We start from the raw sequence: 26,333 nt of genomic DNA on the forward strand, positions 1-26,333 counted from the left end.
CTCGCTCGCATTTTCTGCAGATGATGATAGAGAGAGAGAGCGAAGACGAGCCTCTGGCCATCCATGAAGCGTTACACAGCGGGGGCGTGGCTTAGGAGGGGCGCAGGACCGTAATTATCCAAATATAACCCCTCATATTCCTATGATAACTATTGTGCGTCTCTGTGGTAGCTCTAGCTCTACAATAACAATAACAACAACAACAACAACAACAATATAGTTGGGTTTTAAACTTTTAACCCTGAGTAGCTGGACAATGTGTATTGGCCGCTACATGGCTCTTGTTAGAGAGCACTATGATACCAGGTGGAGTTTGACTTCTTTACTGTACGTGGTAAGACAGTCACAGACTGTGGGTGACAGTTTACGCAAAGCTTCTCAGAGCACTTTTTTTCAAGGAGTCCATCAGCACCACACAGAAACCAGAAACTAGAAGTGAGGGGCCGCTAAGGTGTTGGGAATGGCTGCCCTATAGCAGTGGTTCTCAACTGTTCTAGCCTCACGACCCACATTTTTCCTTAGTCATTAAGTCGCGACCCAATTTTCAGAATTTAGCCTAACTTTGTAGCGTCATTTAGCCCCCTTCGCAACAGGCTAGCATGGCATGTTGGTATCAATGGATGCCTTAGGTCTTCTAGTTTCATATCATACCAGTATCTTCACTCTGGCTTCAACAATTAGCCCGCTACAGCCTCTGAAAGACAGTCATTTCGGCTGCAGATGGCAGCATCTTCAATGAGTAGAACTTTTTTTTCACACACACACATCCACTCAAAACAGCCCCGCGACCCACTTTTGGGTCCCAACCCACCAGTTGAGAAACACTGCCCTGTGTGTGACAGACTAGTGCAGGGATACTCAACTTGCTTTGCCCGGGGGGCCACTTTCGTGAAATGATAGAAGGCCAAGGGCCAGTTAATAAACAATCAATATACATTTTTCTTATACACCTTCAGGTGAATTATTAAGCCCTCCGCTGCGCGTCAGGCTCAATCATTCACCTGTCGGTCATTATTTCGCCAGTAATCACCGGCTCACAATACATTATCCCTTACTTAGAACACGGCTCTCTTGAATACTCGATTCTGATTGGTCAATCAACAAGATTCACCGGTCATTATTTCTCGACAACCGACCGCTGCTCTGCCACACCTGGATTAATCAGTTGATAAGAGCCTTTTGTCAGCAAGACACTACTAATTAGGCCAACCAGTTGCAGCTGTGGTGTCTTGTGTGCCAATTACGAATGAAACCGCTTTGTCGTTGAAAACGCTATTAAAAAATCTATTTGAATAATTATTTTTGTCAGATTATTGAATGATTTAGTTGTAGGCCGTGTTCTAAGCGGGATAATGTATATTGAGGCGGTGATTACTGGGAAATAATGACCTTCAGGTGAACGATTAAGCCCTCTGCTGCGCGTCGGGCTCAATCCACCTGTCGATCATTATTTCCCCAGTAATCACCGCCTCAATATACATTATCCCTTACATATTCCATATTCCAGGCTGAAATGCTATAACAGAAGTGGAGTATTGGCCAGAATGACATGAACATTTGGACACTTATTCACCGGGTATCTTGCATGTTGTGTTCAGGTGCACTGTAAAAAAAATGAAAAAAAAATGCAATTCCATCCGCCAGTTGAGTATCACTGGACTAGTGTGTCTGTCTGTGGCATTCAATGGTGAGTTTATAGTGACCATGAGTTCTTTGTGGAGTCTCTATGGTATCACTGTAATAATCATAGAATATTCACATAAGGACTTTTATATTCAGTGTATGTGGTAGTACCACGGTACACTACTCATTAATAAGTGTATAGAGGTATCATACTTTATGGTATTTGTATGTACTCTAGTAGCCTATAATTAAGTAGTAGTAGTAGTAGTAGTAGTAGTAGACTACTACTACTACTACTACTACTACTACTACTACTACTTAATGACTTACTTAATGACTATACTACTACTAGTAGTAGTATAGTCATATAGCCTACAGTGGGACAAACTTGTCCATATAATGTCAAAGTATATTTCTTGTATTTCCATCCTACACAGTGATCGCTGCACTCATCCCGTCATCAACAACCTGCAGCGTGACTTATTTAATATAGCCTACTATGCTTGCTGCCTTATTACATAATGTGATTGAATGCTGATGCAGCCTATCTTCTATGACTTTTCTCAATTTGTATGTATTTCAGTAGGCTATATCATCAATCAATGCAGTGATTTGTTATTTAATGTTTTGACAAACGCCTGTAAGTTGAGCATTTAGGCTACATAACAGCGGGGACCACCAGGGGTCCATGAGGAGGTTTATTTTCGTTATAATTCCATAACCCAATGACAGAATATGATTATTTTGGTCATGGGTTTCATACACTTTCTGTTATAAAACATCTAAAAGCAAAAATCAGATGGGGGACCATGGAACAAAATCTCATCAAATGGGGGTCTGTTGTCTAATTTGTTTCAGTTTAGGGGTCCTTGACATGACACGTTTGAGAACCACTGGCATTGTACCTGCCTGGCGAACACTGTCTGACAGTCAAGACAATTTTCACGGCCCGTGTACACTGTATACTACGGTAAACATGGACGCTACATGAAAGTGCTGCCACTAGTGAAGCTTGTTGAGATCATGGATGTTTGCTCACTCTTCTTCTAATACCGGGTAACTAACTAACTACATTTTACGAGTGTCGTTTCCGTGGCTGCCACTGAAGTGGCTTAACGTTAGACATTTAATTTCCATGGCATGTTTTGTAGTTAATGTCCTGTTAGGCTGTGAAACCCGCCAGCCGGCTAGCCATGCTAACATGCTGTTAGCCACCACAGCACACAAATGCATGGGTGTTAGCTTAGCTTACAGGCAAGTAGCCAGCTAATACTGAACTTGGTTCAGAAATCTGCTAATTTAATGTGGTCTTCCTTATCGTCAGACGCACACACCTCATAGAACATCACTTAAGAGCTTTTATACGTCGTTAGGGTCTACTCTTCGATTCGGAATATTATAATACAACAAATATACTGTTATTTCAACAAACGTTCAACGTTTAGAAGTTGTTCACCTGACAATCCCATTCTTCCACGTTGGTTGCACCGCGGGGGCGGTAGTGAATCGTAGTAGGCTACACCAATTCTAAAAGTTTAAATGTGATAAAGTAAGTGCTGGTTGGTGGATCGGATTTATGCCGATGTTATCAGTGGGCCTTCACTATTCGTGAAAGGTTTTAACTGATAATGTATTAATTGTACGAAATATCCAGTTGGTATACGGTAACTGTCCGTACAAGCCAATGTTGTAAAGCTAAAGTTTAGACATCAACGGAAATTGCAAGCATTTGAGGGATACATTTATATAACTTATTCACTTTTGCAATTGGTATTCATATTTGACATTGCATGTAAACAGTAACACGCTTTGTTTACACTTTTCACTGTCAATGTGTGTGTGGTGTGGCACATGTGTGCTGCTGCTGTTGGAAACACGTGATCTCCTACCACAACACAACATGTAATCAAGTCAACCACAAGGTGGCATGCTGTAGTCAGCTGAGCTCTGATTCATTTAGAGGGCTGGCGTCCTGCAGTACAGTACAGTACAGTACAGTACAGTACAGTACAGTACAGGTTAACTGGAGTGTGTTTGTCTTTAGATTCTGCAGATCTCGTGTTAAGTTGGTGTTCATCATGATTACTCCAGCATTTGACCTGAGCCAAGATCCTGAGTATCTGATCCTCAGCATTCGTGTGCCCTATACCAGAACATCAGAGTTTGACCTCTACATTGATGGGACTGATTTCAAGTTTTATGCCAAACCTTACTTCCTTAGGTGAGTTTACCAATACACAGATGTAACTATGAACTTATGTAGAACGAAACCTTGGATGTAAGAGTAACTGGGTATAAGCAGATCTATCATGGGCTTATCAGATGGACACCCATGGCCCATCTCACACGGTTTGTTGAATTTGACCCACAACACTTACTTCGCTTACACCTTGTTGTTGACATTACACCCAGTTAATTCTAATGTTGCTATTGTTTACATTTACAACGTCAATAGGTGGCAATGGTGCTGTTGTCATCTTTGCAATTAGTCATACTGTATATTGTAATTGGTCATGCTGTTGCAGTCTGATATTATCATTATTATTGCAGATTAACTCTCCCTGGAAGGATAGTGGAAGATGGGAGGGAAAAGGCCACATTTGACATCGATAAAGGTAGGCTACATGATCCCATGATCCTTCAGGTTGTGTGCACGTTCAAATGTGGATTTCTGCTGCAGTATTGCTCACAAAGACAAAGCTCCTTCTTCTTGCACTCGCTGTCCTCTTACTCGTGTACAAGTTCTCAGGTATTCGAGTAAAAGTTTTGTCATGGAGATGCCACCACAGTTTTCGGTATATAATGTTTTTATTGTTTCGTTTTCAGACATAATTTTATCAATACAACTGCAGACTGGACAGAACCCAAAACAAATAATCTTCAAATAAGTTGCATACAATGTGACAGTGTCCGACTGCGAGTGCTTAATCTGAAAAGAAACATTTTCTCCCACCCCGTAAACTTATTCCCATATCCAGTTGATTATACAAATTTGTTTTAAATGGTAAAAAAAAAAAGAAGATGAAAAAGCAAGTAAACGAATTCAAACTAAGACAGAAAAGAGAAAGAAGAAAAACAAACAAAATAGGAAACAAAAACATTACAACATGGTGCTTCCAACCTATTCAAATATGTCTGCAACAATATACAAATTACCCATTTCTGACCTCACCCAGGTAGTCCAGAAACGGATCCCAGATGGTCGAGAACTTCCCAGTTGAGTTAGTCCTTAGAGACCTGAGTCTCCCATGCGCACCACTGAAACCATGTCTGTCAGCCACAGCCACAGCCAGTCTTTCAAAATAAGTCTTTTGGCAACAATCATCCCCTGTGTCAGGGACTGCTGCACAGCCATAGGGAGAAGTAATGAGGAATCCGAACAGCCAAAAATGGCAAGTTCTGCCTCCGGCTTAACACATTGAGTGCCAGCGACGCCATATGGCGTCAAGAGAAATTTACCGTAGGCTGCCAGCGACGCCAAATGGCGTCAATAACTCCAAATTCATATTTTGACGGGGGAATGTCGATCTAAGCCTCTTACATCGCCTCTTACAATATGGGAGCTATTGAATGTGTCTAACCTATTTTACAGAACCCTCAGTGCCCTCCCGATTAGACAAAGGCAAGGAGAAAAGACAGAAGAAGTCATGAGGAAACGGAAATCGCCATTGATATGCTTGAAGCATAACGTCGTTAGCTGTGCCTGTGAACAGCAGTCATCTGCTGCCACAATTGAGCCCCATCCGTGTCCACTGCGATAGTCCATCCATATGATTTAGTTGCCAACACGGCGACACCAGCGTCTTTATGAAAATTTACATTATTCTCAGCTGGGAGCCGAGGACACGCTGTAAAAAAGCGGGGGGTGCAGGCAGCGGACTTTTCAGTGCAGATCAAACAGAGCAAACCGCAGCAGAGCAGAGACACTCGACTCCTCCCACCACGGAGGAGGAGGAGGAGGGGGGTGGGGCACGCAGGGCACTAACAGCATACAACCATTGACAGTACACACACACCCATGCAGCAGCAGGCTCGATGTTTGTTCAACTCAAAGCAGAATTCATTCTGTCGCCTTTCTAACATAAAGATGTGATTATCTCAGAAACTAATTTCAGCATGCTCTTTTCGGTCGAAAACACTCTTTTTCAGAGGGGTGTATTTCCAAAATGGAACGGTTTATAAACACAGTTTTTTTTTAAATGAAACCGAAGGGTTCAAAGTTTCATTGAGGCTATTGGTTGTCCATATAAGAGGAACACAAAAAATGATATGGCTATATTAAAATGCATTGCGGCCTATGTGGCACAGTACAGCACCTTTTGCCCAAGGGCCGTGGCACTCAAAGTGTTAAGAGTTACTCTGTAGGCCTTCGAATACCAGTCGAAAACTTTGGCCCAGAATCCGGATATTATGCCACCACAGTTTTGACATTGAGTTTGCATAATGTTCCATGGGAAAGGATGTAAACTAGTTGGTAAAAAGATGTAAACGTTCTTTTTAAAACATACAACTAACTTTGCAACTGCCTTATGAGGCACAGTCTTTAGCATTTATTAAAATTTTAGTTTCGGCAACAACCATGCTTATTAATTTATATTTGGTTTAAAATGACAATTTACAATGACAATGTTCTTTTGTGGGGAAAATTCTATAGCAAAGCTGTGACAGCCAGCTGGTTAAAAACACTGTGTTTAAAAATGTCTGATTATACGTCCATGGAAAATGTCTTGTCCTGGATGTCTGGGTACGACAGCGGTAGATGCCTACCAACACAAGGGTCGCAGGTTCAAGCCCCTGTGTTATCTCGGGCACAATTGGCTGTGTCTGCGAGTGGGAAGCCGGATTAAGGGTTTGTGTCCTGGATCCTGCACTATCGCCTCCTCTGGTCGGTCAGGGCGCCTGTTCGAGGGGGAGGGGGGTGGATAGCATGATCCTCCCACGTGCTACGTCCTGCCGGTGAAACTCCTCACTGTCAGAAGCGGCTGATGACTGCACATGTTTTGGAGGAAGCATGTGCTAGTCTACAACTCTCCCCAGATTGGCAGAGGGGGTGGAGCACTGACCAGGACACCCTAACAGGGAAAAAATAGCTGTGCTCTTTTTACATGATGCTGCTGGCCTTCCACACAGTGAGACATGGGTCTAGTATCAGTCAGTGATTCATCCCTGTGGTGTCTTTAGTTCGTACTTCAGTCAGACAGCCTAAATGAACCTACTGACCATGTGATTTAATTCCGTTTAAAGAGCCATTGGAATCATCTGTAATGTCATAATGATTACAGCCTGCAGGTTTGCTGCAGCAATATATCTGATTAAGAGTGACAAATGCCCTTTTGTTAATGTCTTTTAATAGCCACAGATTGGTCTGCCAACAGTTTAATGTTATTTTCCTAAGTATATTGGGTGTGGGTTTTCTTTTAGCTTGAAATCAATAACACGAATGTGTATGTTCCGACCTGTGCTCATCTCCCAGCAGCCCCTCACATTTGCCTCAGATAAAAAAATTATGACTGTAGGCTTATTAATTTATAGTAAACCAGTGTATTTTTTATATATATCACTAATCAAATGAAATGTGGTAACGAGTAGAGGTCAACCAATAGTGGATCTTTAAAGGGCGATATGCTAACGCTAGATTGGCGCGGGGAAAAGCCGATAGCTGATTAATGGGCTGATATTGCCCCACTCCTGCATGAAACACTGAAAATGAACAATCTTTGACTTTATTAGAAACTGGATAACTGTTGAACTGAACATCTAAAGTCTATCGCACATTTATGGCCTGCTGGTCCTCTCCCGGCCGCGCGCATTGCCAACGCTCTCATAGCTTGTTGCAGAGCAGCAGTTATCTTCAGTCTAATGCATTAATAATAATGCCACACTATAACCGACCACCTTATTCATATTTACGAATAAAGCTGTCTTGAGTACATTTAAAACATAAATGATCTCACGTACACAATGACATTACCTTGATTTCAAAACGTTGATGTACGTCCCTGTATGAACGGCATAGGCTGCGCTGTTATTATCGTCCACTATCGGAGCCAAGTTAATTTGATAACGATAGTTTGTAAAAACGTCCTATCTGCACTGATTAATCGGCCGTTAATTGTCGGTCTACCTGGGTCAGGACGGCGTGATGTTCTCCCGTGTCTGTGTTTGACGTTACATTTCAAGTGCTCGCTTCTAATGAAGGTGTCTTCGTGGAGATATCTGCATTATGGACTGTGACACCTCCCTGCCTCTCTGTCAGCCTGGCCCTGCTCAACACACTGTGTCTAAATAAGCCTGTAGCATCTGCTACTAAAGCTCTGCAAATGGCTGTCCTTGTTTAGACTTATAATGAGCTATCATTAAGATCCCTCTTTTGGGCTCTCCGGTCTCATTAGAGACTTGCAACATAAGCAATTAGCCTGCTTCCATCATAATCAAGTGGTTTCTAAGCTTTAACACTCTGAATGCATTGACATTTTTATGAGGTCTTTGACTATGGGATTGTCTCTGTGTGGCCACACTACACTTTTTAATGGCACTTTATAAAGCAACTCCTAAAGCAGTGGTTCTCAAAGTGGGGGTGCGGGGAGCCCCAGGCGTCCTTGAGGGGGTTCCCCCGCAAAAAAGGGGGATCGTTTATTTTCACTATACTTCCATCCATACTGTAAGTAACACAATGTCAGAATGTGTGACTGTTTTGGTCATGGGTTTCACACACGTTCTGTAATAAACATCTAAAAGCAACAATCTTATCAGATGGGGGACCCTGGAACAAAACTGTTATCACCTATGGTCTAATTTGTGTCAGTTTAGGGGTCCTTGACGTGAAAAGGATAGTGAGCCACTGTCCTAAAGGATTCCTCTGGTGTTAGCGAAAGTTAGCTTTATTTTCCAGATTCTCCCTTACCAAATTGCTGTGGATGTTTACAAGCCATTATCACACACTTAGCTCAAATGAGACTGGTGGGTAAAAGCCATTGTATCCCACTCATGATGATATTGCTCGTCATTTAGCATGAAATCCAAACTTCAGAGATGTGTACTGTAGTAATGCAATCCGTGGAGGAGATTTATGCTATGAAGACAAACATACAACATACATGTTATTTGTGAATGAAAAGTAGTTTCCTAACAAAAGTTCTGCGTTTTCAAATCTATGCAGCACGCTCACTTTCACCTGAGAATTTGGATTTGTTTACATTGGAAGTATCGCCTTACACCAGTGTTGTAGTCGAGTCAGAGTCCTGGACTCACTTTCAGGACTTGTGACTTGACTTGGACTTGAGCACTGATGACTGATGACTTCAGCCTCAGAAGTTGGAGACGAGGACTCAGACTTGTTAATTGATAAAGACAGTTTTTTGTTGTTGTTTTATAATAGGCCCTAATAATTGGGCTCAAGATATTGATAGCTATATAATAATACAGTGACATTATTCAATTTCATGCAAGAGCAGACACGTGTGTGGGATTCACATTCAATAAGTCCGGACTCAGACTGAGGTAATGGGGACTTGATTCTGACTCCTTGGCGACTCTGACTTGGACTTGGATTCGAACACTGGGGACTGGACTTGGACTCGAGATATAGTGACTTGACTACAACACACACAACACTTAGATCAGCACACGTCCCACATGGTCAATCTGGAAAATTAGGCTAACTTTCATCAACACATCATCATCATCACATTTTATGTCAAAAGATATTCATTGTAAATATACGATCTGTCAGTGATTCTCTGTTGTTGTTTTTTGAAGTTGTAAAATAGAACAAAGTCTTCACACATACTGTGACAGACACATCTCTCTTCTCTTAATCAAATATCAGTTTACAGAAAGCATTTAGTGATTTCTTTCACTGATACAGCCCTGCAACTCATGAAGGAGAACACACAATAATTATTTTAGTGAATAGAATAAAAATAAATCTATTGTATATAAAAAAAAATGCGTGTTGGATTTGCTTTGACTAATACTGTCAAACAGCAAAATGGCTGATCTATACTGTAATGGTTCAAAACAAAAACAACACTTTTTGTGGTTTAGGGCTCTTCACTCTTCGGGTCCCGAAGGAGACTGCTGGAGAGCACTTTGAAGGCCTTCAAATGCTGACTAGCCTCCTTGCCCCAAAAGGCTCCAGATCAGCGAAGCCACTGGTAGAAGACGTTAGCACGGGTAAGCTGAATGGATTGCATCTGTTGAACTTGGTTAACTCGATATCGAAAGTAAAGGTGGCATGGAGCGGTGCACGGTATTGGAGTATAATCAGCCGTCACTGCTTTACATTTCAGAAGCATGCGGGGGAAGTGGAGGAGATGATGAAGAGGAGGACGATGAGGAAGAATTTGACTGGCAGGTTGAGCAGGAGGTGTACACGGAGAGCTCTGAAGAAGAGCTGCGATCCCTGCAGAAATATGGCTTTGGCAATCAGAGGTCTGGAGTGTTTGCCAGGCTACAGGTGAGGTTCTTCCCTCATCACTGAAAAGCTTATGTCTGTGTACTTGATTAGAAAGAGTAGCTGTTACACTGTTACAGTATGATGACTAAAGTTGAGATGAAACATTATAATATGCATCTTATATGCTGGAAACATCCTGACAGGAGGAGCTGACTGACGTGATTGACATCAGGAACCCAGAAGGCACCACAGCAGCAGAGAGGCGGCAGGCTCGGCTAGAAGCAGAGACATCCGCCTTCTGTCATGACCATTACCTGTAAGTGTATCAGAACGTGTGACAGCCCTCAGCATGATGTTACCGTGCTGCCTGCATCTCGCTGACATGCTGCCTGCGTCTCGCTGACATGCTGCCTGTCGTTGCAGTGCTGATTTGTTTGAGGATGAAGAGATACAGCGGCTGCTGAAGTTCAGCCCGTGGTGGGCGGAGCTGAGTCCCTCTTCAGAACAGGAGGGAGAGGCCGGTGAGTTTTCCTCCCTTCACAATCCTTAAACATCATGTGATCTATAGAGGACCACAGGAACTTAAACATCATGTGATCTATAGAGGACCACAGGAACTTAAACATCATGTGATCTATAGAGGACCACAGGAACTTAAACATCATGTGATCTATAGAGGACCACAGCTTAAACATCATGTGATCTATAGAGGACCACAGCTTAAACATCATGTGATCTATAGAGGACCACAGGAATGAGTCTTAAACATCATGTGATCTATAGAGGACCACAGGAACTTAAACATCATGTGATCTATAGAGGACCACAGGAATGAGTCTTAAACATCATGTGATCTATAGAGGACCACAGGAACTTAAACATCATGTGATCTATAGAGGACCACAGGAACTTAAACATCATGTGATCTATAGAGGACCACAGGAACTTAAACATCATGTGATCTATAGAGGACCACAGCTTAAACATCATGTGATCTATAGAGGACCACAGCTTAAACATCATGTGATCTATAGAGGACCACAGCTTAAACATCATGTGATCTATAGAGGACCACAGGAATGAGTCTTAAACATCATGTGATCTATAGAGGACCACAGGAACTTAAACATCATGTGATCTATAGAGGACCACAGGAACTTAAACATCATGTGATCTATAGAGGACCACAGCTTAAACATCATGTGATCTATAGAGGACCACAGGAATGAGTCTTAAACATCATGTGATCTATAGAGGACCACAGGAACTTAAACATCATGTGATCTATAGAGGACCACAGGAACTTAAACATCATGTGATCTATAGAGGACCACAGGAACTTAAACATCATGTGATCTATAGAGGACCACAGGAACTTAAACATCATGTGATCTATAGAGGACCACAGCTTAAACATCATGTGATCTATAGAGGACCACAGGAATGAGTCTTAAACATCATGTGATCTATAGAGGACCACAGGAACTTAAACATCATGTGATCTATAGAGGACCACAGGAATGAGTCTTAAACATCATGTGATCTATAGAGGACCACAGGAACTTAAACATCATGTGATCTATAGAGGACCACAGGAACTTAAACATCATGTGATCTATAGAGGACCACAGGAACTTAAACATCATGTGATCTATAGAGGACCACAGGAACTTAAACATCATGTGATCTATAGAGGACCACAGCTTAAACATCATGTGATCTATAGAGGACCACAGGAACTTAAACATCATGTGATCTATAGAGGACCACAGGAATGAGTCTTAAACATCATGTGATCTATAGAGGACCACAGGAACTTAAACATCATGTGATCTATAGAGGACCACAGGAACTTAAACATCATGTGATCTATAGAGGACCACAGGAACTTAAACATCATGTGATCTATAGAGGACCACAGGAACTTAAACATCATGTGATCTATAGAGGACCACAGCTTAAACATCATGTGATCTATAGAGGACCACAGCTTAAACATCATGTGATCTATAGAGGACCACAGCTTAAACATCATGTGATCTATAGAGGACCACAGCTTAAACATCATGTGATCTATAGAGGACCACAGGAATGAGTCTTAAACATCATGTGATCTATAGAGGACCACAGGAACTTAAACATCATGTGATCTATAGAGGACCACAGGAACTTAAACATCATGTGATCTATAGAGGACCACAGGAACTTAAACATCATGTGATCTATAGAGGACCACAGGAACTTAAACATCATGTGATCTATAGAGGACCACAGCTTAAACATCATGTGATCTATAGAGGACCACAGCTTAAACATCATGTGATCTATAGAGGACCACAGGAATGAGTGGAAGACCTGGACGTTAGCACTTCTGGGAAGCCTAAATGCGTTTTTTTTAACACAATTTTCAGAAAAGGCTTCAAAAGTCATAAAAGTGGTCCTCATTTGTGAAGATGATCTTTCTGAACACAAACTTTACTCTTTCATAAACATTTGTCAACCACAGACCTTATTTTATGCATTTAACTGAAATTTCCATACAAAAATCCCATTGCCCTTTCCCTCTAGGAACCAGGAAGTGCAGGGACTTCTGCGTAAGCCTACAAAAATACGTCATCCCTGCGGTACTCTATAGCAGAGGTCATAAGGCTTTCGGGGATGCAAATTTACTCAAAGTCAGATTTGTGGAAAGAAGATATAAACTGATATGTTGTATTTTACAGAATCAATCTAATCCTGGCTGCTTTAAAGAAAGTATAACATGAATTCATATTGTACGTTCTTTTTTTTTTATCACTTGGTATTCAGTTTGATTGATTGATTTGAAAGCTGATTGACGTTCGTAGTTTACCAACCTTTATTTTTACAATTACATTACTGGGCTCAATGGTAGAAATTTCATCTAAATCAGAATATGATTTTGCTAATTTGTTCCTGTAGTGTAAAACATACCAGAAATAAATCATTTGGGTATTTTAAGCAATTACAAATAACCAATAAAGTAGTGACTGAAGGCTACCAGAAGGTGGCGTGTAGTTGCAAAAATTGAGAGGAATCAGACACTGGTTGCATGTTGATGTTATTTGAGTGTAGACATGTGAATTGAAATGAACATACCGGTAGTTACAAAATGAAGCCTCGCGTTGTTTGCAAGCATTTATGTCTGTCAAGTATTAACTTGATTGTATTGTGATAATCTATGAATCCCCAAAGGACAGATTTGTCTTTTGTTTTGCCCCTTTCCTCAGGGGAGCTTAGAGGTCAGGGTCGGCTACAAAGCAGTGACCCTGGAAGCGGTAGGGATTCAGTGTCCTGCTCAAGGACACTACGAGGCATTCAACTTGCAACCTTTCTTTTGGAGGAATTGTGTCCTGAGATGCACTACGCCTCCCTGCTGCCCTTTTGGCCAAAGTAATAACGCACATCTTCGAATGTGCCAATACCCAAGGACTAATATTTCTATCCGCATCCATTTCCAGTCATCAGTTCCCACCCATCTAAAATCAATGGCTCATTTAATTTGGCCTGATGTGCAGCTTGTTGGCTGGAGCCTGCCAGCTTCGTTTCCCCTCTCAGCCTCTCCTGCAGGAATGATAGTAGCTCATGGAGCCTCTGCACTGCAAGAGACAATTCAATTGTGCCCGTCCGCCTCTCCTAACAGCCTGCTAATTCCAGCACTTGCACTGCTTCAGCAGACACATGGCTCATAGCCACACAGCTTATCTTAGTGCACGCGGGTGTCGAGGATTTAGATTAAACGCATAGCATTATCGCAGGAGGGTGCGCGGCTCGTAGCGTCGGGAGGTGGAGCCTGTTTCTGCCGATCATTGACGAGCAGCCGTCAGTTAGCCATGCGTAGGCCGTTAGCTGCAGGCTGAGTCCAGCCTGTTGCAGAACATTACGGTTCCCTCCTCCCTGCCGACTGGCTCAGTCTGTGTTCTGAGACTGAGACTGAGTGGCCCAGTCCAGAGCCCAGGCGTGGATAAATGGTCCAAATTAAACTTAATGGCTTGATTGACAGGTTGAATAGCATTAGCCTGCGCCGACACTGCCGAGTACGGAGAATGGTGTCGCTCAGGAGATTTAAGCAGCTTGCCGTCAAATCTTGATGGCGCACTCGTGATTTTAACCATTTGTCGTATATTAAAGCGAAGGCTACAATTCCTCCGCTTGGGTTTTTCAACAACCCCTCCCCCCCTTCACCTCTGCTAAGGCTGATATATATGAACCCCTCCCCTTCACCTCTGCTAAGGCTGATATATATGAACCCCCCCCCCTTCACCTCTGCTAAGGCTGATATATATGAACCCCCCCCCTTCACCTCTGCTAAGGCTGATATATATTAACCCCTTCACCTCTGCTAAGGCTGATATATATGAACCCCCCCCCCTTCACCTCTGCTAAGGCTGATATATATGAACCCCCCCCCCTTCACCTCTGCTAAGGCTGATATATATTAACCCCTTCACCTCTGCTAAGGCTGATATATATGAACCCCCCCCCCTTCACCTCTGCTAAGGCTGATATATATGAACCCCCCCCCTTCACCTCTGCTAAGGCTGATATATATTAACCCCTTCACCTCTGCTAAGGCTGATATATATGAACCCCCCCCCTTCACCTCTGCTAAGGCTGATATATATTAACCCCTTCACCTCTGCTAAGGCTGATATATATGAACCCCCCCCCTTCACCTCTGCTAAGGCTGATATATATGAACCCCCCCCCTTCACCTCTGCTAACGCTGATATATATTAACCCCTTCACCTCTGCTAAGGCTGATATATATGAACCCCTCCCCCCCCTTCACCTCTGCTAAGGCTGATATATATGAACCCCTCCCCCCCCCTTCACCTCTGCTAAGGCTGATATATATGAACCCCCCCCCTTCACCTCTGCTAAGGCTGATATATATGAACCCCTCCCCCCTTCACCTCTGCTAACGCTGATATATATTAACCCCTTCACCTCTGCTAAGGCTGATATATATGAACCCCCCCCCCCCTTCACCTCTGCTAAGGCTGATATATATGAACCCCCCCCTTCACCTCTGCTAAGGCTGATATATATGAACCCCCCCCCCTTCACCTCTGCTAAGGCTGATATATATGAACCCCTCCCCCCTTCACCTCTGCTAACGCTGATATATATTAACCCCTTCACCTCTGCTAAGGCTGATATATATGAACCCCCCCCCCCCTTCACCTCTGCTAAGGCTGATATATATGAACCCCCCCCTTCACCTCTGCTAAGGCTGATATATATGAACCCCCCCCCTTCACCTCTGCTAAGGCTGATATATATGAACCCCCCCCTTCACCTCTGCTAAGGCTGATATATATGAACCCCCCCCTTCACCTCTGCTAACGCTGATATATATGAACCCCCCCCCCCCAGTCACCTCTGCTAAGGCTGATATATATGAACCCCCCCTAACCTCTGCTAAGGCTGATATATATGAACCCCTCCCCCCTTCACCTCTGCTAACGCTGATATATATTAACCCCTCCCCCCCCTTCACCTCTGCTAACGCTGTATATTTGAACCCCCCCCCCCAGTCTCCTCTGCTAAGGCTGATATATATGAACCCCCCCCCCTGCTAAGGCTGATATATATGAACCCCTCCCCCCTTCACCTCTGCTAACGCTGATATATATTAACCCCTCCCCCCCTTCACCTCTGCTAAGGCTGATATATATGAACCCCCCCCCCCTTCACCTCTGCTAAGGCTGATATATATGAACCCCCCCCTTCACCTCTGCTAAGGCTGATATATATGAACCCCCCCTTAACCTCTGCTAACGCTGATATATATGAACCCCCCCCCCCCAGTCACCTCTGCTAAGGCTGATATATATGAACCCCCCCTCACCTCTGCTAAGGCTGATATATATGAACCCCTCCCCCCCCCTTCACCTCTGCTAACGCTGTATATATGAACCCCTCCCCTTCACCTCTGCTAAGGCTGATATATATGAACCCCCCCCCCTTCACCTCTGCTAAGGCTGATATATATGAACCCCCCCCCTTCACCTCTGCTAAGGCTGATATATATTAACCCCTTCACCTCTGCTAAGGCTGATATATATGAACCCCCCCCCCTTCACCTCTGCTAAGGCTGATATATATGAACCCCCCCCCTTCACCTCTGCTAAGGCTGATATATATTAACCCCTTCACCTCTGCTAAGGCTGATATATATGAACCCCCCCCCTTCACCTCTGCTAAGGCTGATATATATTAACCCCTTCACCTCTGCTAAGGCTGATATATATGAACCCCCCCCCCTTCACCTCTGCTAAGGCTGATATATATGAACCCCTCCCCCCCCCTTCACCTCTGCTAAGGCTGATATATATGAACCCCTCCCCTTCACCTCTGCTAAGGCTGATATATATGAACCCCCCCCCCCTTCACCTCTGCTAAGGCTGATATATATGAACCCCCCCCCTTCACCTCTGCTAAGGCTGATATATATTAACCCCTTCACCTCTGCTAAGGCTGATATATATGAACCCCCCCCCCTTCACCTCTGCTAAGGCTGATATATATGAACCCCCCCCCTTCACCTCTGCTAAGGCTGATATATATTAACCCCTTCACCTCTGCTAAGGCTGATATATATGAACCCCCCCCCTTCACCTCTGCTAAGGCTGATATATATTAACCCCTTCACCTCTGCTAAGGCTGATATATATGAACCCCCCCCCTTCACCTCTGCTAAGGCTGATATATATGAACCCCCCCCCTTCACCTCTGCTAACGCTGATATATATTAACCCCTTCACCTCTGCTAAGGCTGATATATATGAACCCCTCCCCCCCCTTCACCTCTGCTAAGGCTGATATATATGAACCCCTCCCCCCCCCTTCACCTCTGCTAAGGCTGATATATATGAACCCCCCCCCTTCACCTCTGCTAAGGCTGATATATATGAACCCCTCCCCCCTTCACCTCTGCTAACGCTGATATATATTAACCCCTTCACCTCTGCTAAGGCTGATATATATGAACCCCCCCCCCCCTTCACCTCTGCTAAGGCTGATATATATGAACCCCCCCCTTCACCTCTGCTAAGGCTGATATATATGAACCCCCCCCCTTCACCTCTGCTAAGGCTGATATATATGAACCCCTCCCCCCTTCACCTCTGCTAACGCTGATATATATTAACCCCTTCACCTCTGCTAAGGCTGATATATATGAACCCCCCCCCCCCTTCACCTCTGCTAAGGCTGATATATATGAACCCCCCCCTTCACCTCTGCTAAGGCTGATATATATGAACCCCCCCCCTTCACCTCTGCTAAGGCTGATATATATGAACCCCCCCCTTCACCTCTGCTAAGGCTGATATATATGAACCCCCCCCTTCACCTCTGCTAACGCTGATATATATGAACCCCCCCCCCCCCAGTCACCTCTGCTAAGGCTGATATATATGAACCCCCCCTAACCTCTGCTAAGGCTGATATATATGAACCCCTCCCCCCTTCACCTCTGCTAACGCTGATATATATTAACCCCTCCCCCCCCTTCACCTCTGCTAACGCTGTATATTTGAACCCCCCCCCCCCAGTCTCCTCTGCTAAGGCTGATATATATGAACCCCCCCCCCTGCTAAGGCTGATATATATGAACCCCTCCCCCCTTCACCTCTGCTAACGCTGATATATATTAACCCCTCCCCCCCTTCACCTCTGCTAAGGCTGATATATATGAACCCCCCCCCCCTTCACCTCTGCTAAGGCTGATATATATGAACCCCCCCCTTCACCTCTGCTAAGGCTGATATATATGAACCCCCCCTTAACCTCTGCTAACGCTGATATATATGAACCCCCCCCCCCAGTCACCTCTGCTAAGGCTGAAATATATGAACCCCCCCTCACCTCTGCTAAGGCTGATATATATGAACCCCTCCCCCCCCCTTCACCTCTGCTAACGCTGTATATATGAACCCCCCCCCCCCCAGTCTCCTCTGCTAAGGCTGATATATATGAACCCCCCCCCCCTGCTAAGGCTGATATATATGAACCCCTCCCCCCCTTCACCTCTGCTAACGCTGTATATATGAACCCCCCCCCCAGTCACCTCTGCTAAGGCTGATATATATGAACCCCCCCTCACCTCTGCTAAGGCTGATATATATGAACCCCCCTCACCTCTGCTAAGGCTGATATATATGAACCCTCCCTCACCTCTGCTAAGGCTGATATATATGAACCCCCCCTTCACCTCTGCTAAGGCTGATATATATGAACCCACCCCCCCCAGTCACCTCTGCTAAGGCTGATATATATGAACCCCCCCCCCCCCAGTCACCTCTGCTAAGGCTGATATATATATGAACCCACCCCCTCCCCCAAGTCACCTCTGCTAAGGCTGATATATATGACCCCCCCCCCCAGTCACCTCTGCTAAGGCTGATATATATGAACCCCTCCCCCCCCCCAGTCACCTCTGCTAAGGCTGATATATATGAACCCCTCCCCCCCCCCCAGTCACCTCTGCTAAGGCTGATATATATGAACCCCTCCCCCCCCCCCAGTCACCTCTGCTAAGGCTGATATATATGAACCCCTCCCCCCCCCAGTCACCTCTGCTAAGGCTGATATATATGAACCCCTCCCCCCCCCAGTCACCTCTGCTAAGGCTGATATATATGAACCCCCCCTCACCTCTGCTAAGGCTGATATATATGAACCCCTCCCCCCTTCACCTCTGCTAAGGCTGATATATATGAACCTCCCCTCACCTCTGCTAAGGCTGATATATATGAACCCCCCCTCACCTCTGCTAAGGCTGATATATATGAACCCCCCCTCACCTCTGCTAAGGCTGATATATATGAACCCCCCCCTCACCTCTGCTAAGGCTGATATATATGAACCCCTCCCCTCCCTTTACCTCTGCTAAGGCTGATATATATGAACCCCTCCCCCCCTTCACCTCTGCTAACGCTGATATATATGAACCCCCCCAGTCTCCTCTGCTAAGGCTGATATATATGAACCCCCCCCAGTCTCCTCTGCTAAGGCTGATATATATGAAACCCCCCCCAGTCACCTCTGCTAAGGCTGATATATATGAACCCCCCCTCACCTCTGCTAAAGCTGATATATATGAACCCCTCCCCCCCTTCACCTCTGCTAACGCTGATATATATGAACCCCCCCCAGTCTCCTCTGCTAAGGCTGATATATATGAACCCCCTCTCACCTCTGCTAAGGCTTATATATATGAACCCCCCCTCACCTCTGCTAAGGCTGATATATATGAACCCCCCTCACCTCTGCTAAGGCTGATATATATATGAACCCCTCCCCCCCCCCCCCCAGTCACCTCTACTAAGGCTGATATATATGAACCCCTCCCTCCCCCCCCCCCCCCAGTCACCTCTGCTAAGGCTGATATATATGAACCCCTCCCCCCCCCCCCAGTCACCTCTGCTAAGGCTGATATATATGAACCCCCCCCCCCCCCCCCCCCCAGTCACCTCTGCTAAGGCTGATATATATGTCAACTGACAGATGGATGTGGACACAAGAAGTGCTAATGAGGTAGAAACTGGCCCCTTTGTGCTCTCCCAGTGTCAGGGCCAGCACACTGACAGGCCACAGCTGTCCACTGGAGGCCTGTGTTCACACACTGGGCCAGGGTAAATGAACCTGACAGCTCAGTCTCTCTCCCTCTCTTTCTCCCTCTCTGCCTCCCTCCCTCTCTCTCTCTCTATCCCTCCCTCTCTCTCTCTCTCTCTCTCTCTCTCTCCCCCCTCTCTCTCCCTCCCTCCCTCTCTCTCCCTCTCTCTCTCCCTCCCTCCCTCTCTCTCCCTCTCTTTCTCCCTCCCTCTCTCTCCCCCTCTCTCTCTCTCTCTCTCCCTCCCTTCCTCTCCCCCCTCTCTCTCTCTGTCTCTCTCCCTCCTTACCTGCAACACTTTATTATTATGTGGCTGATCTGAGACACCACAATCTCCGATCTTTTACCCAATTAGCTGGTGTTGTTTTAGGCTGCCTACCACCCAAGGCTACAGTGTGAGCTTGAGTTTGTTGTTGCGTCTCGTAAGGGCCTTCCTTGATATGAACTCAGTGTGTGTACACACAAATCAATCATCTCTCCCATACAAGGTCATATTTTGACTCCTTGGGTATGTGAAGTTCTGGGAGCGTTCTCTCTCCAACCCTCGGCAGGATTTTGAGCAAGCATATTTACTCCATGCCATCAGGCCATCTGGACCTGTAGAGAGCAGCGACGAGCCAGACCGCCTTTCCAACTGGAGGAATTAGGTCAAAAATTAATCTCCAATCATCTGAATCCCTCATACCCTGCCTGCTCATGCCCAGTAGAATTGATTGGCCTCACAGTTGAGATGACTGAAAGTGGTGGAAGATGAGGTGCCAAATCTATTCCAGTACGTCTGCCTGCTCACCTCACCGGTGGGGCTGCGTTACAGAGTGAATTGAAAATATATCAACATATTGATGGCTGCAGTTTCCAACTTGCAAAAGGAAGCTATGTTCCCTATTTAGATTTTATAATGATATAAATGTATATATAAAGCTGTGTCCACATTTATCATGAATATCAATATTCAATTGCAAAAATCACAATTTGGTGTCTTATTTTGTGCAGCCTTACTCACAGGCGGACAACATTGCTTACAGTACTATATCATGATGTCATCTTTTCGTTTGGTTGATCTCATTCAAAACCAGACAATTCTCTGTTAAGGTCCTGGCTCATTTATGCTCCACTTTCGTGCGAAAAGAAAGATGTCCGTTTCAAACGATGCCCACATGCTTCCATGCGTCCTTCATGTTGGTATCATGTTAATACATCCACTAGGAGGCAGTAGAGAGTCAAAAGTGTGTAGGAATGTGGTACTGTCGTCGGTACCCGCAAGCTTTCAGAAAACGTGTACAATTACGCACAAAATGAATGCAGACTCGCAGTACGTCTACTCCTGAGACATCCATATCCTTATTTAACATCGAGCATAATTGCTCCACTCCCTCTGCCGATCTGGGGAGAGTTGGAGACTAGCACATGCTTCCTCCGAGAGTTCACCAGCAGGACATAGCGCGTGGGAGGATCACACTATTCCCCCCAGTTCCCCTCCCCCCCACCGACCAGGGGAGGCACAAGTGCAGCGACATACCCATAATCTGGCTTCCCACCCTCAGTCACGGCCAATTGTGCCTGTATGGACCAAGCTGGAGATAACACGGGGGCTCGAACCTGCGGCCCTGGTGGGCAGGGAATCTACCGCTGCACTACCCCGAGAGAGGAGATTAGACAGACCGTAGCTGCTGAAATCGGCAATATTGTTTTTGTTCGAATGACAATGTGCAGAAACTCACAGCCTCTCGTCATTTTTAGAACATCGTCAGAAACACTGCATTGCATCAACTTTTGTGTGAGTGTGGATATTTCTTTGTGCTTGCTTTTTTTTGTCCCTCCACTACGTACGTGTGTGTGTGTGTGTGTGTGTGTGTGCATGCGCGTCTGTGTGTGCGCATCTGTGTGTGTGTGCGTGTGCGTCTGTGTGTGCGCATCTGTGTGTGTGTGTGTGTGTGCGCATGTGTGGTACACTACATACATCTGTGTGTGTGCTTGCATTCTTGTGTGTGTGTTTGAAGAAGAGTGCATGCAGATGTGGCTGCCCGTTCATCTATTTGTTTTTTGTTGTTGCTTGTGTGTCTGTGTACACATGTGTATTGTAATCCCTGCACTCCGTGTGTATGTTTGCGTGTGTGTGTGTGTGTGTGTGTGAAGAAGAGTGTGTGCAGATGTGGGCAACAACGTGCACCTGGCTCTTTGTGTGTGTGTGTGTGTGTGTGTGTGTGTTCTGCCTGGCTGTGCTCTGCCTGCTGCAGCTGCACCGGCCAGGGACTCAGGTAGCGTCTGCAGGGAGCGAACAGCCTGACGTCATGTAGCAGGAATCTCCTTCCCAGAGGAGCCACGTTCTTCCCACTGCAGCCAGGGATGGTTTGGACGCGCGCGGCCGTTACGCTCACGCGCACGTACACGCACGTACACGCACGTCAGGGGGCTCAGTGCAGGGACTCTCTCTCTCTCCACTCCTCCTCATGCAGAGAGAACAATTGCTTTCAGCTGTTTCATAAGCTGCTGGAGAGACCAACAAAAAAAAAGGAAAAAGGTTGAGTTGCAGCATGTTCCTGCACACATTCAGCACGCTTTTCAACACTGACGGATGCAGATAGCTTAAATGGGATTGAAGGCTGTTTGCGGCGCCCCATTAGGCTTGATGCTGTAGATCCCCATTAAGCTGATGTCTCTTTCTAAACGCAACAGTTTGTGAATTTGGAGCGAGCGGAGTGGCTGTGAGTGGCCGTGAGTGGCTGTGATTGGCTGTGAGTGGCTGTGGATGGCTGTGATTGGCTGTGGATGGCTGTGAGTGGCTGTGAGTGGCTGTGATTGGCTGTGATTGGGCAGGCGGTAGCCTCGAGCAGGGTTTCTCAAATGTTTTCATGTGATGAACCCCCCACATAGACACACATTAGTTCCATCCACTCCCATCAAGATTTGATCCCAGGAAATCTTATGGGAAGGTTTCTGTTGTTGATTTAGCATTGAATTATACCATTCTCTCTACGTTGTTGTTGTTGTTGTTGTTGTTGTTGTTGTTGTTGTTGTTGTTGTTGTTGTTGTGAGATGAATGATGGTGGCATCATGTTTTAGAATAGTCTTCATTCTTCCACTGGTTAATGACATTATAGTCTAGGGGTGGGAATCGCTGAGTAGCTCACGATACGATATCGTCACGATACTTGGCCCTCGATAACGATATATCACGATACTGCGATACTGCGATACTGCGATATATTGGAAGACGATACATCACGATACCTGTGTAACAAGTGAAAAAAATACCTCTGAAGGCAAAAAATCATGTATTATGCATTTATTAGCAGAATTGACATGAACTCTCTGAGTTCACTCACTCACTCATACCATTTTCGATACCACGGAGGAAAAGTTACACATTAAGTCTTTTTATTATTACTATTAAAACAAGAAAACCTATATAACCTACCTACCTACCTATATAATTTCTAAAAGTAGATATTAATGATCAAACATTTCCATTCATGTAGCCTACAGTAGTTATGTTTTTGTTTCAACTACAAACATAAATAAAGTCAACTTGAAACTATGTTTCAACTACCACACACAGCATAATATTTTAGCCTGTTTATTTAAAAAAAAAAAAAAAAAAAAAAAAAAAATAATAATAATAATAATAATAAACATATCGATACTTGGCGCCAGTGTATCGATAACGTATCGCGGGTGGAAATATCGCGATAACGTGGGTATCGATATTTTGTCCCACCCCTATTATAGTCATATTTAACTTTTCCGAATATTCCTGAGGGACCCCTGGAACCTCTTCGAGGATCCCTACCACTTTCAGACAGACACGGTTCTGGTTCTGGCTCTGGTTCCGTTCTGGAGTCTCAGAACCTTGGTGCTTTCTGGCGAACCAGCCCGCGTTCACACCAGTTTAAGCGGAACCAAAGTGTGAGGACATTATTCTGTAGTCCTCATTCAGTTTTTTAAGTTTATTAATTATTTGGTCTGGCGTTCAAGTGAACCCAGCCTTGGCCATCTCTTCCGCAAGTTCGGCATACCACTTGCTCTTTCTTGTACTGCTTTCTAGCTTTTCTTGAAATTCGGTAGATGCCCAAATCGCCACTAAACATTTTGTTTCGTCAGGAGACCACTGCAAATTATTTTTCTCCATGTTGTCACTGCCTTCTTCTCCTTCCTGCTCGTTTTCACAGCCTAGAATAAGACACACCCACTGATGATGTCACAGTTCCCAAGGAAAAACCAACTATCTTTTGGTTCCGCTGAGAACCAACTTTTCAAGTTCCGAACCAATTATTTTTTCGGTCTGAACGCGCCGACCGGTTCAAATTTGGGTTCGGGAACCAGAACCGGCACGGAGCCCTGCCGGTGTGAAAGCCCTATGTCCCGGGAACCTAGCCTGGAACACCATCCTGATTACGTGACCTGACACAGTAGAAGACATGTGATTTTACTGGGCATTTCCCACATGTGAATATGCAAAGCAGCATTACTGGAAATGAGAGTGACGCTCAAATGACTTTTCCTGGATAAATAAAGCGTAAGAACAAATGTACTATACAAGTGTGACTACCTGAAATGAAACACCTGGATTCTTACTGTCATCTCCATGTTCCCGTGCAGACGTGTCCTTCACCGACGACGAGAAGGAGCAGCTGAGGAAATTCACCCCGCGCTCCTACCTGCTGGACAAGACGTGCCGTCACCACGTCTGGCTCAGCCTGGTGGACATCGTGCTGGCGTACACCTATGAAGTGCGCACTACAGAGGGAGAGCACAACGTGAGTGTGTGTGTGTGTGTGTGTGTGTGAAGAGAAGAGACTACTCCTGAGCCACACTTAGCCTAGGGTGACAAAGCCCTCCATCCTCAAATCCTCTAGACTGCCTTCCGTTTCATTCAGCCTTAAGAGATTAGGGGCAAATCCACGAGTTCATTCCAGGCCTCCTTAGTGTCACTCCTCCTGAGGTAGCTACAGAGAGGCTAGGTGTGTGAGCCTGGCCGGTTCTCCTCCTGAGGTAGCTACAGAGGGGCTGAGGTAGCTACAGAGAGGCTGAGAGGTAGCTACAGAGGGGCTGAGGTAGCTACAGAGAGGCTAGGTGTGTGAGCCTGGCCGGTTCTCCTCCTGAGGTAGCTACAGAGGGGCTGAGGTAGCTACAGAGAGGCTGAGAGGTAGCTACAGAGGGGCTGAGGTAGCTACAGAGAGGCTAGGGCTAGGTGTGTGAGCCTGGCCGGTTCTCCTCCTGAGGTAGCTACAGAGGGGCTGAGGTAGCTACAGAGAGGCTGAGAGGTAGCTACAGAGAGGCTGAGGTAGCTACAGAGAGGCTGATGTAGCTACAGAGAGGCTGAGAGGTAGCTACAGAGGGGCTGAGGTAGCTACAGAGAGGCTAGGTGTGTGAGCCTGGCCGGTTCTCCTCCTGAGGTAGCTACAGAGAGGCTGAGGTAGCTACAGAGAGGCTGAGGTAGCTACAGAGAGGCTGAGAGGTAGCTACAGAGAGGCTGAGGTAGCTACAGAGAGGCTAGGTGTGTGAGCCTGGCCGGTTCTCCTCCTGAGGTAGCTACAGAGGGGCTGAGGTAGCTACAGAGAGGCTGAGAGGTAGCTACAGAGGGGCTGAGGTAGCTACAGAGAGGCTGATGTAGCTACAGAGAGGCTGAGAGGTAGCTACAGAGGGGCTGAGGTAGCTACAGAGAGGCTAGGTGTGTGAGCCTGGCCGGTTCTCCTCCTGAGGTAGCTACAGAGAGGCTGAGGTAGCTACAGAGAGGCTGGGGTAGCTACAGAGAGGCTGGGGTAGCTACAGAGAGGCTGATGTAGCTACAGAGAGGCTGAGAGGTAGCTACAGAGGGGCTGAGGTAGCTACAGAGAGGCTGATGTAGCTACAGAGAGGCTGAGAGGTAGCTACAGAGGGGCTGAGGTAGCTACAGAGAGGCTGAGAGGTAGCTACAGAGAGGCTGATGTAGCTACAGAGAGGCTGAGGTAGCTACAGAGGGGCTGAGGTAGCTACAGAGAGGCTGAGGTAGCTACAGAGAGGCAAGGTGTGCGAGCCAGGCCTGGTTTCATTGTTATAGACACATCGTAGGCTGTGCCAACCAAGCAAAAATAAATAGTGGAAATACTACTTGATACGGCAGAATGTTGAATCAACGTCCAGCTAAGAAAACAGAGACACTTGTGTAAAAATGTCATATGTGAACACTTAAGTTATCCTCTGGGATGTAATGACCTGGAGAAAGTCCAGACCCGTTCCCATACTTTCTCTCAGATGGTCTTTTGTTTTATTAGAGGCATGGGAGAGTCTGATAGTGATAAAAAGCAGGATCCTTTCTGTGCCTGTTGGGTCTCAGCCAGACTGAATGTAACTCCACGCAGTGTTTCATACCTCATACCTGCATGATCTGTAAACAGTGTTGACAGTGATGAGCGCTCTCTCTCTCTCTCTCTCTCCTCTGCAGGTGGAGTCACCATGGACCATGAGAAAACTCAGCGGGACACTCTGCTGGCTAGAGGTGAGACAAACACAAGAAGAAGAACAGCAGTGGACACACTTGGGCGTGTCTTTTTAAACTGCCCTCCGTGTGGATAGGAGTAAAAAAAGCTCTTCTTTTAATATCCTCCTGCTATTCTCAGCCTTCCGGGTCCTTATTGATCCCAGCATGTCTGATCCTGGCTCAAGTCCATTTTCAGCAGCTGTTGCTTCGGT

General features: G+C 45.6%; 1 protein-coding gene across 2 annotated transcripts in view; it reads left to right on the top strand.

Annotated features, from left to right (window-relative positions):
- Positions 1–2,601: 2,601 nt before the first annotated feature.
- shq1 (SHQ1, H/ACA ribonucleoprotein assembly factor) overlaps positions 2,602–26,333 on the top strand; it is a 53,266-nt gene continuing 29,534 nt past the window's right edge. Inside the window, exons 1-9 of one of the 2 annotated variants that reach the window (XM_083660731.1) lie at positions 2,602–2,679; positions 3,668–3,844; positions 4,174–4,238; positions 9,670–9,798; positions 9,915–10,081; positions 10,225–10,337; positions 10,445–10,542; positions 24,261–24,418; positions 26,086–26,139. In XM_083660731.1, the coding sequence (XP_083516857.1) occupies positions 2,651–2,679; positions 3,668–3,844; positions 4,174–4,238; positions 9,670–9,798; positions 9,915–10,081; positions 10,225–10,337; positions 10,445–10,542; positions 24,261–24,418; positions 26,086–26,139 (990 nt within the window). In that variant the 5' untranslated portion in view covers positions 2,602–2,650. The remainder of the gene's footprint in view (positions 2,680–3,667; positions 3,845–4,173; positions 4,239–9,669; positions 9,799–9,914; positions 10,082–10,224; positions 10,338–10,444; positions 10,543–24,260; positions 24,419–26,085; positions 26,140–26,333) is intronic. The other variant, XM_083660732.1, reaches the window with a different exon arrangement.

The sequence above is a fragment of the Poromitra crassiceps genome (assembly GCF_964638095.1).
Source record: "Poromitra crassiceps genome assembly, chromosome: 25".
NCBI lineage: Eukaryota > Metazoa > Chordata > Actinopteri > Beryciformes > Melamphaidae > Poromitra > Poromitra crassiceps.